Genomic DNA, 17,849 nt, shown 5'->3' with positions numbered 1-17,849 from the left:
TTTTATCAACCATTTGGCTTGGCCAAAATGTTATTTATTCATTGCCACTTTTAATTTTCCCCAAATTCATATTAAAGGACATTTTTAAACACTGAAGGATCTCATATGCATCATCCTGACAGCTCAGAAGCAACCTGGGGAATGATCAAAATATTAAACACCCTTCAAAAATACATTTGGTAGTTCAGCCAAACAGATGTTCTAGTCTGGGATATCACACCCACCGACTGAAGGTTGGCGTGTGCCGGAATAAAAAAAAACATTTATGCAATAGAAAGCAGTATGTTCTAAACGGAGGCTCCTTTATAGCATAGCAACGTATCCAGGGTATACGAGTTAAATCATGCTGGGATCAAGCCACCGGACCTTCCTCTTCTGACCTCTATCCATTCCTCTCTACTGAGCCAAAGGCAGACACATGTTCAAACAGTTCATAAAAAGGAAATTGGAACATTTTCTAAATATAATACATTGAGGAGCGCTGTTATTCCTCCCAGGAATTTTCATCACCCTCATGAACCGTTTTAATACGATGTGATATTATGGTTTTGTTGAGAGGGCTCCCGTGGAGCAGAGGGCAGACCTGCTTTTAAGCAGATCGAGGTGTGTGAGATTGGAGCGAGCAGGAGTCTGAGCCAAGGAGTAATTATACGGCCATTCTGGGTGTGTATTACTTCTGAGTGAATGGAAACAAAACACTTAGCCTTACTGGCGACCGCCAACCGCCCACATGACAGAGAGAGCGTGAGACAGACGGGAAGGAGGAGAGGGAAAAAAAGAGAAACGGACATGACGGAAATGAAACGTACAACATGAAAAACAAAAGTGGGTTTAGGCGGAGGTCTTCTGCGAATATGAAGTGAGCAAAGACGCAGAGCAAAGAAATATTGGACCAGACATCTCATTAAGACTCAAAACACTTGACACACTCCCTGCCAGTTTATCCATACCTCATTGAATTCTGGGTTAAGAGTCTTTTTAATCACTGCCGTTTTGTGTTTGGATTTCTTCTTCACGTCTGGCTTCAGGTATCTGGAAAGAGAAAGGCACATGGAGGAACAAAGTGAGGGCTGTAGGAAGAGCAGGACAGTGGGAGAGCAGGAGATTAAAACAAGCGGCGCTACTGTCGCACAAATACGGAATGGACTCCGGACACATTCGCGCCAAGCTGTTTGCTTTTCGGCTTTTGCTGTGACATCCCACTGGCTTCCATAAAAATTTGATTTGCTTTATGTACTGCTGTTGACTCTTCCCCACCCTCTCCAAGACACATAGTTAGAATATGGCTTTGATCCTGAGGAAAAGAGAGAATGAGTATGTGTGTGTTTGTGAAAGAAATGGAGAGAGAGAGGGAGAGAGAGAGAAAGAGAGAGAGTGACTGGAAGGGACGTGAGCGTGGGTGGGGGACCTGTCTGTTCTTATGCCATTTTGCCTGGGGAGGAAGAACTGTTTGGGAGCGTTTATTTTAATACATGATGTGAGAAAAATAATGAGAGATTAGAGGGGGGCACAAATGAGAGCGTGAGATGCAAAGACACATCAGAGGAAAGACGTAGGATGTAGAGAGATTTTTTGAGCCTTATTACACTATCTGTCTCTCTTATTCTCTCTATTTTTTACAGTTTCTCCTAATCGCTCTCTACGTCTGAGAACTGTTTATGTCACCTTCCTTCCAAACTGGTGTTCATTTCTTCTTTTCTGTGTTTCTCATGAGGCATCGAGATCCAAAGCAAGTGTGTTTTCGCTGAATGTCTGTGCTCTCTCAGTGTTTTTTTTTGCAGAAGTCTCACATTTTCACATAGGGATCTGAGAAGCCGTTGACGTCCATGGCGGCCAGATGGGCACAGCGCAGCACTCCGACACACAAGCCCCCTCGTCGGCCCTCTCCTTCGCCCTCTGCAGGTGGGGTAAGGAACTGCAGTGAGATCAATATTCGGCCCCTCTCTTCCAAACTGGTCATTTGTTCATTCTCCCACTGCAAAAAAAAAAAGAACAAATGTATGTCAGATCCTAAAATGTATCTAGATTAGGCTTTTCCTGAAGAACATACCAGTGGTTGCAAGGCAGCAAAAAAAATTATGTTTAAGGCTTAAGTGATCCAGTGCAATGACATATGAAATGCCGCGTCACATCTTGTCTGCAGTCGGTCACTCGAGAATCAGCAGTCAGGCAGCTATGTATGAAAAGAAGATGCAGACAAAATTCTGCATGCAAATAAATGTAAGAAAGAAGACTAATCACAGTTCAGTGTGCAAATATTATGATGACACCATCGCTGTTGGTTATATTTCACCATTCTATGAATGTGTAAGACAATGGAATATTTTCAAACTTTAATCTTGAGCTGTCTCACACGAGTGAATTTGTGACTTGTGAATCAGTACCTCATGAATGTAAATTCGCACTAGTAAGGGCCTTGATCTACTAAACAATGGAACACTGACGATTCAGTTTTCTGCAACATACATGGTTTCAAATGTTAAAGGTAGCTATTTAACTGTGTACATTACGGCAGGATCAGTATATAGTCTATACCAGATACGGCTATCTGGTATAGTTTTTCGAATAATTCATTTCGTAGGAATTTTTGTGCATTTTGATGCCTTGGAGCAATTTTGACAATGGGACAGCCATAAAAATAGCTGACTCCCTAGGGCTGTGTACTTAAATTTCTTTCTATATTAAGCATTTAGTACCAGTGGTAAATTAGAGGTTTAGCACAAACCAGGAATATCAATACAGCTCTATCTTGCAAGCATTGTAATAAATCATCTATATTAAAAGTGACGGAGTAGGAGACTTGGTACAAGGCATACAACCGAACCAATGACAAGGACTCCCTCTGGGTAAGATCTGAGAATGTTCATCATGTAGAATAATTATAAACAGCTGGTTATGGCATGTCAGGATGTTAGTGTAATATGACATCTATGCACTAGGCTCATTTTTAAATCATGGCAATCTGTTGTTTTGGAAAATTCAATAAAAATTATTTCCATAAAATAAAATACTAATATTGATTCTAATACAAGATGTTTATTCGGTCGTAAAATGGAAAATAACCATTTACAATTGTGTAGTCTTCTGTAAATGCTCTATGATGACTTGTATGATTCGTACTCATCCTCTACTACATGCAGACAGTCATTTATCACGCTCTCTTTCTGCTCTGTTTAGGCTCAGCTCAGCTTCAATGGCTCTCAAAGGGGGAAGCGGGAAGATCTAAGCACAGCTTCTTCAGGATTTTGAGATATGGAGACTTAATGAGACATAATTGTCTGATTTGGTGCAACGCGTGCACACACACACACACACACACACACACACACACACACACACACACACAGTAAGCCTCAGTAAGGCTCGAGAGAAGCTTATTTAAATGCACATTAATAATGCATGCAGAGAATTGTCAAGTGTGACTGAATATGTAACACTTACACCACAAGAGCAACAATATTTACATGAAATATTCGATAAACCTTCTGTATGGGTTAAAACCTTCTTTCTTTTTTTTTTGTTACCTGGCTGAGTCAGGAGCTATAAATGATTGTAATGGGGAAGATCAAAGTTTAGACTGATGCAGAGATATAGAGGAAACACAATAAAGAGCACATCCATGTGAGTCATTTCTGTTATAAAGTACAGTTTCATGTCTGCATCTCTAAATATAATAAAGTATAAAATAAATGTGAAAGATGTAAATGATATTAGTTCCTTTTTATCTTCTCTTAATTTCACACACTGGTAAATTGTATATAATTTCACTTTGATTTGAACAGATGCTGCTTTTTTAATTGCAATAATTAATATTCAAGAAATATTACAGTGTTTCTTAATTTTTTCATTCCCTTATTAAAATAACTTTAAGAAACATGTTGGATTTTCTTGTATGCTCAACTTTTCTTTCCTATTAGTCTTATCTCTTATCCCTTACAGATAAATGCCAGATCCTTAATAACTAATAATGATTTGATTAATTCTGTTTTGTGGTAATAGTTTATTTGCCAGTATGATATAATACAAATAGTGAACTTACCAGTAATGTAACTCTCAATCCCTCACTAAGCAATAATTAATCCTTATTTATTTCTACATGTCCAATCTGTTAGTTTCCATCCTGTTCTTTGTCTTGCTGTTGTGTAAGTAATCAAGGCATAATTAATACAATTTAATTGAGTTTCTGTTAGTCTGGTGTACTAACCAGACCTTTGTCGTTTAGAAATACTTAGGCATATTCATTTTATAAAAGTTACGGAGCTAAAAAGTACTTCATAACAGGAATGACCAATATATATTTAAGCTAAAAGGATTTCACATTCAACGTTTTCAGTGTGACATAACAGTGGAAATAATTTTCCATGCATTTATGAGGAAAGTGTAATATCTTTGCATATGAAAATTCACAAAGAGAGCCGTAAGCTTTATATCTGTCTCTCATACTCTATTCCTGCCTTGCTTTGTTTCAAGCTGTCTGTGTCTCTCTCTCTTCTTCTCTCTCCCAGCCGCACCCACAGTAACCAGCTTAAGAACAGGATCAATAGGGTAATCATCACAGTGTCTCGCTCCCTCTGTTTGTTTTTCTAAAAAGAGCCTTGTTATTTCTAGTTCTTTACCTTGCACTTTGAAATTCTCCTTACAGTCCTGTTTGCCACATTGTTTGTGTGTGCGTTTGTGCAAGGGTTGCGGGTGTGTATGCCCATTAGTGAGAATCATGCCATGCCAAACCTGTTTCTGGCAAGCCTGATGTTTCATTAATATAATTGTGTGGGGATAGATACAGATAGAGAGTGTGAGTGTGTACGTGTGTGTGCGCGAGACAGAGCTGGAGTGAGTGAAAGTTGCTTCGCCAGACCTTCATTAATTTAACAGTGAGGAGACACATACAGATAGTGGGCAGAATGAGGGGCGACCCCTGTGTTATAAACAGACAACTCATAATGCAAACAGCGAGGAGAGCAACCCAGCTGCCAAATGCTCAAGAGACAGACAAAATAGCCGCACATATAATTCCCTGCCTCATGAGGTCAGCTACACTAAGAATTGCCACTTAGACGTTGCTGTTAGCTGCAATTGTTGCGGTTTCACACCTACGTATTTGTACTTTAGGGCAAACATAAATATGCAATGTTAAGATAAAAGTGCATACTTCGGGGTGGAAGAATTGATTTTGTTTCCAGTATTTGCATACATATCATATAATAGGTATGATAACGATGTTTCAGTATAATCAACTAGCTCACTACAATAAAATGCAAACGTCATATAATAAGATTAGATGTTTTTGCTAGAAAATCTTTTAGGGCAAATTAGTTGCAAAGAAGCAGATGGTGGCATAGCAGTGGCTTTCCTCTGACAGTGCAAGTTTCTTCGACTCCTTAAAATGTCAATGGCATTTCAGAATGGGATAAATTCATTTAGCGCGGTTTAAATGCTGTGGCATGAATTGCCTGGGTTTTTGGCTGCTGTGCTCCATGAGGTTTCAAACTAATGACCTCCATCATGAGGACTCACTAATGATAATGAGGGGGTGTATCCAGCAGGTAAACAGGTGTGCAATGAGGCTGGGCACACGCACACGCACATAGGCGCACTCGCACAGCTTTCATATTCAGATTTGCGTGATTAGCAGCAGATGGCATGGCACCAGTCATCAGCCTCCACCAGAATCTGTATGTGTGCCAGTCATGACACCAAAACAAGAGCTTTAAATAAACATTGTGACTGTTGCGCCATAAACTCTGTCTGTGATCCTACCTTCGTGACTGGAACTTGTTCTCTTCCTCCACCTTTTTTCTTTTTATAACATTTCCAACTCTCAGTTGTATTCAACTCTCCTTTTTTTGAAAGGAATCGTTCATCTAAAAATTAAAATTTTCATTTGTCATCAGACTCTCCCTCATGGCTTTCCAAGCTGTAAGATATATATATATAACACAAAAGGAAAAGTTTAGCAGAATGTCCAAGCTGTTCTTTTCAATACAACGAAATTGAATAGTGACCACCCTTGTGAAAAAGTATGCTTAACTGTATTGAATGTGCCCTTGTAGTTTAAATAATTAATGTAGTGAAAATAATTAATGAAATGAAAGGCCACTTAGGTGTACTTAAAGAGAGTACACTTTAATGGCTAAGTTTCTTAACAAAATTAAGAACACTTTTAAAAAGTAAACTTTGTAATAATGTAATATTAAAAGTTTTATTTTAAAGCACATTTTAAATCATTATGTTTGAATAATCTTTTGTCGTACTTTAAAGAAGTTCACTTATTTTGATGTGTTGACTAATAAAGTGCATGTAAAGTACTTGATTATAATTTTAACTGTAGAGTGTTGTTCGATATTTTATTTGAAGTTAATATAAATGTACTAAATTGTAACTTCATCATTACAAAGTGGAATTACAAATATATTTAAATACATGACACACATGACATTAATTACATGACATTAAGTATATTTAAATTTACTATACATTCTTGTCAGCACATTTGGTAGAACATATATGTATATTAGGGGTGTGACGAGATCTCGTGTTACGAGATCTCGCGAGATTAAAACGCGACGAGACTTCTCGTCGAGGTGAAACTTTGTCTCGTGAGTTGTTGTGATGTCAGCGTGATTGAGCGTGAGGGTGAAATTAGTATTGAAGATGCCCCTGCCACTTTTAAATCATTTGTGTGCCGGGCCAATCACACACACACTCCGCGCACACACACACAATCACTGTCCCTCGCTCACTCACTCACTCGCGCGCACACACACACACGCTTACTCCCGCGCGCACACACGCACACTCACTGTTGCTCGCACTACTCACTCGCGCACACTCACTCTCGCACACACTCAACCCGTCGTGGAGGACCGTTAAAATTAAACATGCTAGTCTTTCTGTCGTGATGTCCTGAAGCATCGCAGACGCGTAGGTTGTCGCCCACTATGACACACTATACGAAATGAAACGATCGAATCTTGCGTCCCGACGCCCGTTGTCCTTTACGAATCTCCACGAAACGGATCGTGCCAAAATCGCGCTAAAATATTGTAATCTGAACCAGGCAGGTAATAAACATTTGACCTATCACGCAAAGAACCTATTAAAGCACTAAGACATGGGAACAGTATAGCTAACATTCACATATCACAAGTCATATCGACATCGCAATATTAAACAATGTTATCGCACATCGCAGCTCATATCGTGCAGCCCTAGTTACTGCCCAAAGGTCTCAACTGCTGCCAGAAATCGTCGACATGCTTAAATTCTTGAAAAAGAACATGACCATAATCTTAGGCTGTTCTGTGTAGTTAATTTATCTCTTTTTCATGCTTGAAGAAAAAATTTGTTTCTGTTTGAACTTGTAGTTTTGAGAGAGCAGTACTTTGAGTATGGATACACACTTACTGTTTGCATTTAAAGTGTTATTTCAGTTATTTATATTTATTTTATTTATACTGTTTTATTTTTTTTATGTTCGATTTGTGGAAAGGAGTTAGATTTCTCATGTGAAATCGTACAGGGGAGAAGCCAGACGGTAGAGTTTATAGCAAAACATTTTGCAGTGTTTGCATGTCCTTTACTGCATAGAATTCATTAAAATAGAAGTAAAATAACATTCATTACAAGTTGATTTCAAAATGCACCTAAATTGTTTTGCATTTTGTGATTTTCAGTTGAATAAAAGATTATTTTCCATTCATATATTTCATCATTGAGGATTTCTTAAAAATTGTGTAAAAATCTCGTCTTGTCTCGTTCTCGTGAACCCAATCTCGTGTCTCGTCTCGTCTCGTGGAGTAAGCGTCTCGTCACACCCCTAATGTATATATAGCCATATTTAACCATATTTCAAAGAAAATAGATGTAATTATTTTCCTATTTCCTACACCTATTTAAGTGTGTCAAAAAAGTTTAGCTAATTGCATTTTGTCATTTTTTAGGCATTTTTAGGCATTTTTCAGAGGTCCATTGATTTACATATTATTCCAGATATTTGGGAAACAATCCATTATTATAGCAGTTCCAAAAAGACCTAGTCCTCAAGGGTATAACGACTATCGCCCAGTCGCCTTAACCTGCGTTGTGATTAAATGTTTGGCGAGGATCATGGTGTGGAAGTTTGAGGAAGAGGTTAAGGACCTTCTTGATCCTTATCAGTTTGCCTATCAAATCAATAGGGGCACTGATGATGCTAACCTTACTGTGGAGCATCATGTTTTAAAACATCTAGAGGATCCTAAGGCTTATGCCAGGTTGTTTTTTTCTTGATCTGAGCTCTGCTTTTAATACTGTGCAGCCACAACAAACCAAATAGTATGGCTATTAAATACCATTAAATGGTTCCATGCATTTCTTACTGGTAGGACTCAAGTTAGAGTCAAGCAGACTCTTTCTGATTAGTACTGGTGTCCCCCAGGGGTGTGTATGTTCACCACTCTTATTTACACTGTACACCAATGAATGTAGGACATCATCCTGGGTATATTGTCGTAAAATTCTCAGATGATTCTGCCATTCTTGGTCTTCTGTATAAGGATAAGGTCATTCAACATTATACTACAGAGATTGCTAACTTTGTTACATGGAGTAAAGAACACAGTCTTGAAATTAACGTTAGAAAAACAAAGGAAATGGATTTTTTATCCCAAATTAGTAGGCAGCCACTCACCTATCATGATTAACAATGACCCATTAGACAAGTTGCTTCGTACAAATACTTAGGTTTGCTTATTGATAATAAACTTTAATGGGTGGTGCATGTGGATAATCTGTGTCAAAAGGTGAAACAAAAAATTTACTTTTTATGGAGGCTTAGACTTTTTGGAGTTGCTCAGAGAGTCATGTTGCTGTTTTATCATGTCATACCATTTGGTGCGTACGGCAATGAAGGTGGTTGGTCTAGGGTATTACCCCCATCTTCAGTCTATTTTTAACAAACTTTTAAACAGGCAAGGAAAAGGACTCTGGACCCTTCTCATGTGCTTTATGCAGAATTCGAACCACTTCCATCTGACGTTTTCGTATCCCAAGGTTTAGGTATAACCGCTATAAAAATGATTTTGTTCCTTTGGCTACAAGGCTGTTAAACTGTAGTGCAAAGGACACGACTGTGTGACTGATATTGATGTGGGTATCTTGTTATGCAGCTTCACCTGTATTGCCCAAAACAAATTTCCCTTAAAGGGACAAACAAAGTATTAAGTATCAATCATTTTATCCATTAAAACTCCTCTTTGATCACCAAAATTTTTTTCCTTGAAATGTTTTTTTTTTCATGCCTTAAATAGCTTGAATGTAACTCTACACCCTTGCTTCATTTAGGATACACGGTTCTATGAATATGCAAATTAGCCCCGCCTCCACTCACTCACACCAGCTCAGAGATCCACTCGTTGACGTGATTGGTTACAAGGTAGTTTGTGACGTCAGAAACACCAGCGATTTCAAACCACGTTTTTGAGACTGTCTTTGGTTCACCGCAGTTTTAAAGAGAAAATTCTCAGCAATGGTGTCGACTGTTGACTTATGAATTTGCACATGGTTTGTCTTAAAGCATATTATAAACACATATACATATAAACAACTTTAAAAGCTGGATTTTCACCACAGGGGGACTTTAAGATTATTATTTCTGTAATAAGTATTTTTAAAAGTATGCTAAAATGTACTTTTTTTTCCACAGGGGCACTGCTATGCTGAAGTTTTCCAGGAATAATGACTTAAGTTTCAGTCTGTTCCCTAAACAAAGTTGTTGCATTTGCATTCAAATCTTGCCTAACATCTCCTTTTGTTCTCTACAGAAGAAAGTCAGATTTGGAACGGCATGAGGGTGAGTAAATGATTTAATTTGCTATAAAATTATTAAATTTTTTTGAGTGAACTGTCTCATCATTTCATTTGGCCATCAATGTCTCTGTGATCCCTCTAAGCAGTTCAGCAGTTTTCCCCTGTCAGTTCTTGTTCTCTTCCTCCAGAGACCTGTGAGTGTGTGGTCTGTCACTCATCCAGCACCCTCTGTCCATTCATAACCCTGTAACCTCTCGCTCCCTCTTTCTTCATTTTCCCTATCTATGCCGTCTGTGGCTTTCTCCTGTCTTTTTCACATAATCGCTCCCCTTCCTTTGAAAATGTTATTATTCTGGTCTTCAGAAATCTCTGATGCTTTCAGGTGGGCGGCAAAGTGTTCTTCCGCCTCTGTCCTTTCAAATTTATCTTTTATCATTTTATTAATGACAGAAATGAGAAACAGAGCGAGGAATGTCTATCAAATAAGTGTTTTTACCAATAATCAAATGAATGAATGCATAATTACAATGGGTAAACAGTAACCCATTTACACGCTTTCAGTACTGTTATACTGTCACCTAATTATTATTCATGAGCCAGGCTGATAAGATCTAAAATGCCCCCCCACCCCTCCCTGGTTAAATCAAGAGAAATGGATTTGAATTCTTTCTCTCTCTCTGGCTCACTGTTCAGCAGGTTCTGTCGTGAAATTGTCAACACTGAGCATTGGCAACATAAGTGCTCTACTACAACACCAAGTAAAATAGAACCAATTGTATCTCATCTCTCTGGGGGCCACAATGCCGATTAGCTAATCTTATCCGTAATTTATGGATGCCACATTCGTTCTTGTTGAGAGACAGAGAAGGGATTTGCTTTAAACACGGAAATGGGCAGATAGCACATCCACATGCCTGCCCTTTCCTTAACCGACCCCGTCCTCATCCTCCTTCTGTCCTTTTTACTTTCCGGTATTTCTCATCGTGGGGCGCCTAGCATGTTGAGAACAATTTTGGATGGTAATGAAAATGCTAATCAATTTCTTCCGTCCCACTTATCTTAATGTGCTCAATGTTCTTATTGAAATGCAAATGAGTTTAGATCCCAATGTAAAAACATTTGAGTGTGAGAGCATTAATCAGCAGGCATTATTTAAAACGTCATTGCGAACTCTCATCCGGAAATGTCAGTGCTTTATTAATGGTCTTTTTCGCTGTGAGAGAGACGGAGAGAAAACAGGTGGTTTTGGGGTAGAGTACCTCTCGTAGGTAACAGGAAATCCCTCGCAGTGCTGCTCCCATGGCTGTAGGAGAGGGAAGCTGGAAGACACAGACATAAAGGAGACCGAGATGAAGAGAGCAGAGTGCTACATTCAAACAGTCAGTGTTTGGGAAAGATAACAGATGTTAAAACCAAGCTTCTTTTCTAATCTCGCTATAGCTGTGATTTTCTAACACTGATTAAAGTAAACAAGATAGTGACATTCGTAACAGAGGAAGGTATTATCACAATTGACAAGTTAATTAATAAACCTGTCCAGTCCAGGTGCAAGTTCATCCATCAGTTCTAAATGAACCAAAATCAACTTGGAATGCATTTCCTTTTTTCGGAGTGTCTATTTACACTAAGAATAATTTCACGCGGATTGCATACTTCCACTTGCGTAATATTAACCGTCTCCGTCCCTTTCTTTCAAATAATAATACTGCAGTTCTCATTCACGCACTAGTCACTTCACGTATAGACTACTGTAATGCTCTTCTCACAGGTGTTCCCTCCAAATTGCTACATAAGCTTCAGTTGGTTCAGAATTCTGCAGCTCGTGTTCTATCTAGAACACCTTCTACTGAGCACATTTCTCCAGTTCTTCAGCAATTGCACTGGCTTCCAGTAAAGTATAGAGTTGAATTCAAGATCTTGCTACTTACTTATAAAGCACTTCATAATCTTGTACCCCAATACCTTACACAACTTCTTCATGTTTACACTCCTTCACGTGCTCTCAGATCTTCATCTTCAATTTCTCTTGTGGTACCTCGGATTCGACTAACTACCATGGGTGCCGGATCTTTTAGTTATGCTGCCGCCCACCTATGGAACTCTCTTCCCCTTGATGTTCGTGATAGCGATTGCTTGTTGACTTTTAAAACACGTCTTAAGACATATCTTTTTATACAAGCTTTTTTATAACATATTGTATTGAGTCTTTAATGCACTTTATCTGTATATGCGGCTTGTTTTTTGTGTGTATTGTCTTATGCAGTGACCTGTATATTGCTTGTGAGGTGACCTTGGGTGTTATGAAAGGCGCCATTAAATAAAATGCATTATTATTATTATTATTAATCATTAAATTAACATGAAAATGTGTTAATTTACATGTTGTATAATACATATCACATTATATTATCAAATCATAAAATGTTCAAATTAGATATTTCCTTTTCTCTGTGTTGTTGCAAAATTTTGTTTTCCTTTCAATGCATGATTTGGAATTTACTGAATTCAATTCAAAGAAATTCAACACAGGTAATGCATTCTAAAAAAATTTAGTTTCTATCTATCTACAACAATAACTGGTTAAGAAAAGTTCATTTGATTAGCTAGAGCAAGCTTATATTAATTAGATTTAGATCAGGCATTGATCACAATGACGTGGCATTTAGACTCAAACTGATTGTGTGTGTATGTGTGTCTTACAGGTGGTGGATGTTCTAAACAGGTGTAGAAACGTTTTGTCTGGTCTGGTTTCACACGTCGTAGGGCCACTCGAGACTCTCCAATAAACTCATTATGAGTCAGTTTATCCTCATCGCACACCGATAACCTGAGAAAAACAACAACAACAACAACATAAAAAAGAGAGTGAGAGAATGATTCAGTTATACTGGAAGGAGAGCAAAGGTAAACATTAAAGTTGTAAATGTAGTATGGGCGGAAGTGATAAAAAAGGCTATAAAAATACCACCCGTAGAGCAGCAAGAGCTGGAAATGGCTCAGACAGAAATGTATATTTATGAATGGGATTAGGGTGATATTTCTGGCTTCGCCAGTTTGGTCGGAAGTAAGCGCCTGCCCTTTTTTTCAAAGGTTTGCTAGCGTTTTTGTGGAACCGACACTCTCCTCTGCTCCTGTACTCTCCCTTGGAGATAAACGGCTAAATGACTTTTCTCTGACTACTGTCACCCCTCCACTGAAAAAAGGGCAAGTCTGAAAACACCAGCAGTCCCAGTCTCATATTGCCAGGGGATACTGTTCATTTATAACGTGAGCGCAAAGGCAATTTTCTGTGGATAATCACAGGATAAACCAGAGTGCTACAGCAGTCAGGAAGAACATCTTCAGCGCTGCAAAAATATTCAGGCTAAATATATGCTGAATTTCCAAGACGTGCACAACAGTAGTTGTACCCAAGAAACTAGATCATTCCTGAAGGTTCATAAGCGAAAGGAAGGTCTGCTAAGCAGTCACCCTCGCTGTCAAACACCTACACACCTACTGTCGAAGCAAGATATGCAGGCTACTGTCAAATCACTGCTCTCAGAGAGAAGAATTTTTAAGACACATCCAGAATAGATTTGCAGGCTGCTTGGAGTCGCCAATAAAGTAAGACGGATTCAAGGGTGCACAGATGTCTTCACTAACCTCAGAGTCTTCCTGTGCATATCCTCTTCCGTGATGCCAAGGTAAGTAAGAGTCTCATTCCAAACAGGATTTAGAGAATTACGTACAGTTTTGGTTTTCAGTTTATTGGCCTGTGGGTATAAAAACATTTAAACTGTTGTCACATTATTTATACAAATAATAAATAAATAAAATGACATTAAAAGAGTAAAGATTTTGGAATACCTTAATTCTTTGATGCATATATGTAGTATGCAATGCAAAAGTGACAGTAAATACATACATAATATTATAAAAGATTTTAAATAAATGCTGTTCTTTTGAACTTTCTATTAATCAAAGAATCCAGGAAAAATTGTATCACGGTTCCACAAAAATATTAAGCAGCACTGTTGAGCAAAACATTGATAATATTAAGAAATGAGCAGCAAATCAGCATATTAGACTGATTTCTGAAGAATCATGTGACACTGAAGACTGGAGTAATGATGCTGAAAATTCAGCTTTGCATCACAGGATTAAATTACATTTTAAAATATATTTAAAAAACTGTTATTTTAAATTTATATAATATTCAACAATTTTACTGTTTTTACTGTATGTTCGATCAAAAAATGCTGCCTTGGTGAGAATAAGTGACTTCTTTCAAAAATATGGAAGTAAAATAATGCCAAATGTTTTTGAAACAAAAAAGCCTGTTGAATTGCACTACTTGAAAAAAAAAATGCATTGCATTAACCATGTTTGCATTTTAATGCATTGTATTTTTAGGGCTTGCATTTTTATGGGCTGAAATTCAACATGGTTGAATATTTAAGCTGTGAATATTTCAATTCAAAACATTTCAAACACATTTTCATTATTAAAAAATCAATAATCCATATTCACCTTTCATATTTAACTTCCAAAATATTCAAACTGTTAAAAATACAACCTATAATATTCAACAGGCAATTTTCAGTCCATTTTATTTCGCTTTGCAAATTCACTTCCACAAATTCAGTGGTTCCAATTCGACAGTAAATTCTATGTTGACATCCAGGAACTGCAGGAAAAGCAGTAGATTACCGAGCATACTCTCCATCTGCTGTTAGTCGACCTCACCAGCAGGAGGTGCAAAAGCGCGTGTTGTTGACGAAGACCAGCAACAGTTAGAGCAAGCCATTCATTCATAAAAACTCATGTCAGCAATGTAAGTGTATTTGTGATTATTATGACGGCTTTTTTATGTTAAATTCAGTGTCTTCACGGTTACTTTTCCTGTGTAGCCAACTAGCATCTTTCTCTACTGTAAATGAGATTATAATGTTATTCCCCCGATGCGGATGTACAGATCCAATGTTACATTTGAGGTTGACACTGTATATTTATCTTGGTTGTTTAGCTTTCTCTACCATGAACGGGATTATAATCGGTTTCCCTCAATACCTCATACTCAAGGATTCCCCTTCCGTCGGGACAAAACGCTTAACGTAGCTTAATGGACTAATACAGTGATATAAAAGACCAAACTCGCACCTTATTGGGGATGTAGGCTGAAGGCTAGGGGAGACCGGGGACAGTTGCAACATGGGGATGGTTGCAACATGTCATTTTTCTCCAATCAGAAACAAGCTAGAGTGATGACACTCATACTGAACATGCACAGTTAGACCCTCCCCCCACCAAGAAGACAAGAGACATATTCAACATCTGCTGCTGCATTTATTGAACAAAACTTGTTTTGGAGGTATGAAAGTAAAACATTTCATGAGATATATTTTTGTCATACTGTCCTGAAATTTTGTTACTTAGTTTGAATTATTGTTTTGTTGACTTCTAAGTGACATGGTTAGCATGTGTCAAAGTCAGTGTGTCTAGCAGGCCTATGATGTTCTGTCATGGCTGATAGGGTTGGGGACGGTTCCAACAAGTTATAAATTGCATGTTTAATAAAAGTTTGTTGCATTGCAAATTGTTCAATTCTTCCTGTCTGACACTGCAATATGGAGAGATTGAATAGCATCTGTAACACCTGCACACTGAATCTATGTAGGCCTATGTTCTACACATGAACAAACAAAACTCAATAACTGTTATTTGATAAATATGACTAAATAAATAAATAATAGGCTACAATAATATTATTGAAATAAATAATACTATAATATTATAGTAGGCCTAAAACAGTTAATATTAATATTCATCCATCAGTTCTAAATGAACCAAAATCAACTTGGAATGCATTTCCTTTTTTCGGAGTGTCTATTTACACTAAGTATAATATCACGCGGATTGCATACTTCCACTTGAATAATCCCGTTCATGGTAGAGAAAGCTGACGACAAGGCAACTAAACAATCAAGATAAATATACAGTGTCAACCTCAAATGTAACATTGGATCTGTACATCCGCATCGGGGGAATAACATTATAATCTCATTTACAGTAGAGAAAGATGCTTGTTGGCTACACAGGAAAAGTAACCGTGAAGACACTGAATTTAACATAAAAAAGCCGTCATAATAATCACAAATACACTTACATTGCTGACATGAGTTTTTATGAATGAATGGCTTGCTCTAACTGTTGCTGGCCTTCGTCAACAACACGCGCTTTTGCACCTCCTGCTGGTGAGGTCGACTAACAGCAGATGGAGAGTATGCTCGGTAATCTACTGCTTTTCCTGCAGTTCCTGGATGTCAATGTTGAATTTACTGTTGAATTGGAACCACTGAATTTGTGGAAGTGAATTTGCAAAGCGAAATAAAATGGACTGAAAATTGCCTGTTGAATATTATAGGTTGTATTTTTAACAGTTTGAATATTTTGGAAGTGAAATATTAAAGGTGAATATGGATTATTGATTTTTTAATAATGAAAATGTGTTTGAAATGTTTTGAATTGAAATATTCACAGCTTAAATATTCAACCATGTTGAATTTCAGCCCATAAAAATGCAAGCCCTAAAAATACAATGCATTCAAATGTAAGCATGGTTAATGCAATGCATATTTTTTTTCAAGTAGTGCAATTCAACAGGCTTTTTTGTTTCAAAAACATTTGCCATTATTTTACTTCCATACAAAAATATCTAACTAATGCCAAAATTAAATCCTATAAAACATTTTTAGTAGCAGTTGTTTCTGGATTAAATGTACTTAATGTGTCACCACTTTGTCAGGTTTTATCATTTTGAAATTATACTTTCATCAATAAAACACAATATGGCCAAAAAATATGTTGGCATCCCCTTCTAATTTATGTTTTTGGCTAGACTCCTTAACGACTCAACTGAAGATGATTTTTGGAATGGTCTGAGGAGCGTGCTTTTCTGTTCCAGCATGATAATACTGTGCACAAAGCAAGATCTATAATGAAATGGTGTAGAAAAACGTGACAGGCACAAAGCCTAAACCTGAATCCCATTGAACACTACTGGGATGAATTGGAACGCCGACTGTGAGTCAGGCCCCATCACCCAACATCAATGCCTCTCTGATGCTCTTTTGTCCAAATGGGAACAAATCCCTGCGTACCTGCTCCAACATCTAATAGAAAGTCTCTCTAGAAAAGAGGCATCAGTTAGGAAAGATCAACTCTTCATTTTTTCCCCCAGTTTTGAGATTAAATGTTCAACAAGCACATATGGGTTTGCTGTTCGGGTGTCCTTTTTTTGGGGGCATGGTGTTTAAAGAGTAAAATCATACATAATTAGGTTGTTTAGGTCAGAGAGCATGGTGGTTTGGATGATACATAACAATTATGAATCAAGGGCATAGATTTGGTTGGGGGGTTGAAGTGTGAACCGAGTCCCAGGGCATGCTCCCTCATTAGATTTTATTTATGTATTTATTTTTGCAAAATGGTCTTTTGTGGTGTCTTACCTATTTTCCACTGATGCTTAGTTGGTTTATGACGTAACTGCAATAAAGTAATAGCCTAGTTAACTATTACTTGTTTACATAGGATATATCTGACCCTGGACAAAACCAGTCACAAGGGTAAATTTTTTGACATTGAGATTCATACATCATCTAAAAGCTGATGTAGTATAGGTACAATATTTGGACTATTTGAAAATCTGGAATCTGAGGGTGCAAAAAAATCGAAACATTGAGAAAATCGCCTTTAAAGTTGTCCATTTATGTCTGCGATTGTGCTGCATTCACTCACAAAAAATATTTTTTATATATATTTACGGTAGGAAACTTACAAAATATCCTCATGAAACATGATCTTTACTTAATATCCTAATGTGTTTTGGCATAAAAGAAAAATCGATAATTTTGACCCATACAATGTATTATTGGCTATTGCCACAAATATACCCGTGCAACTTATGAGTGCCATGGGAAGTCAAATTAACTTTACTTAACATTTTCTAATAATGAAATTGATTATTTCCCACTCAGTAACAGTTCATCAGGCTCTTAATGATTTCGGCTATGTGATCTCTC

General features: G+C 37.5%; 1 protein-coding gene across 1 annotated transcript in view; it reads right to left on the bottom strand.

The window, feature by feature from the left end:
* doc2a (double C2-like domains, alpha) overlaps positions 1–17,849 on the bottom strand; it is a 30,349-nt gene that overhangs the window by 2,378 nt on the left and 10,122 nt on the right. The window contains exons 5-9 of the mRNA XM_084130443.1: positions 13,432–13,541; positions 12,487–12,613; positions 11,046–11,105; positions 1,791–1,975; positions 951–1,032 (exon numbers count right to left, since the gene is read on the bottom strand). Of these exons, the coding sequence (XP_083986569.1) occupies positions 951–1,032; positions 1,791–1,975; positions 11,046–11,105; positions 12,487–12,613; positions 13,432–13,541 (564 nt within the window). The remainder of the gene's footprint in view (positions 1–950; positions 1,033–1,790; positions 1,976–11,045; positions 11,106–12,486; positions 12,614–13,431; positions 13,542–17,849) is intronic.

The sequence above is a fragment of the Abramis brama genome (assembly GCF_963993115.1).
Source record: "Abramis brama genome assembly, chromosome: 1".
NCBI classification, from domain to species: Eukaryota; Metazoa; Chordata; class Actinopteri; order Cypriniformes; family Leuciscidae; genus Abramis; species Abramis brama.
Note: the sequence above shows the minus strand (reverse complement) of the source record. Positions and strands in the feature narration are given on the sequence as shown.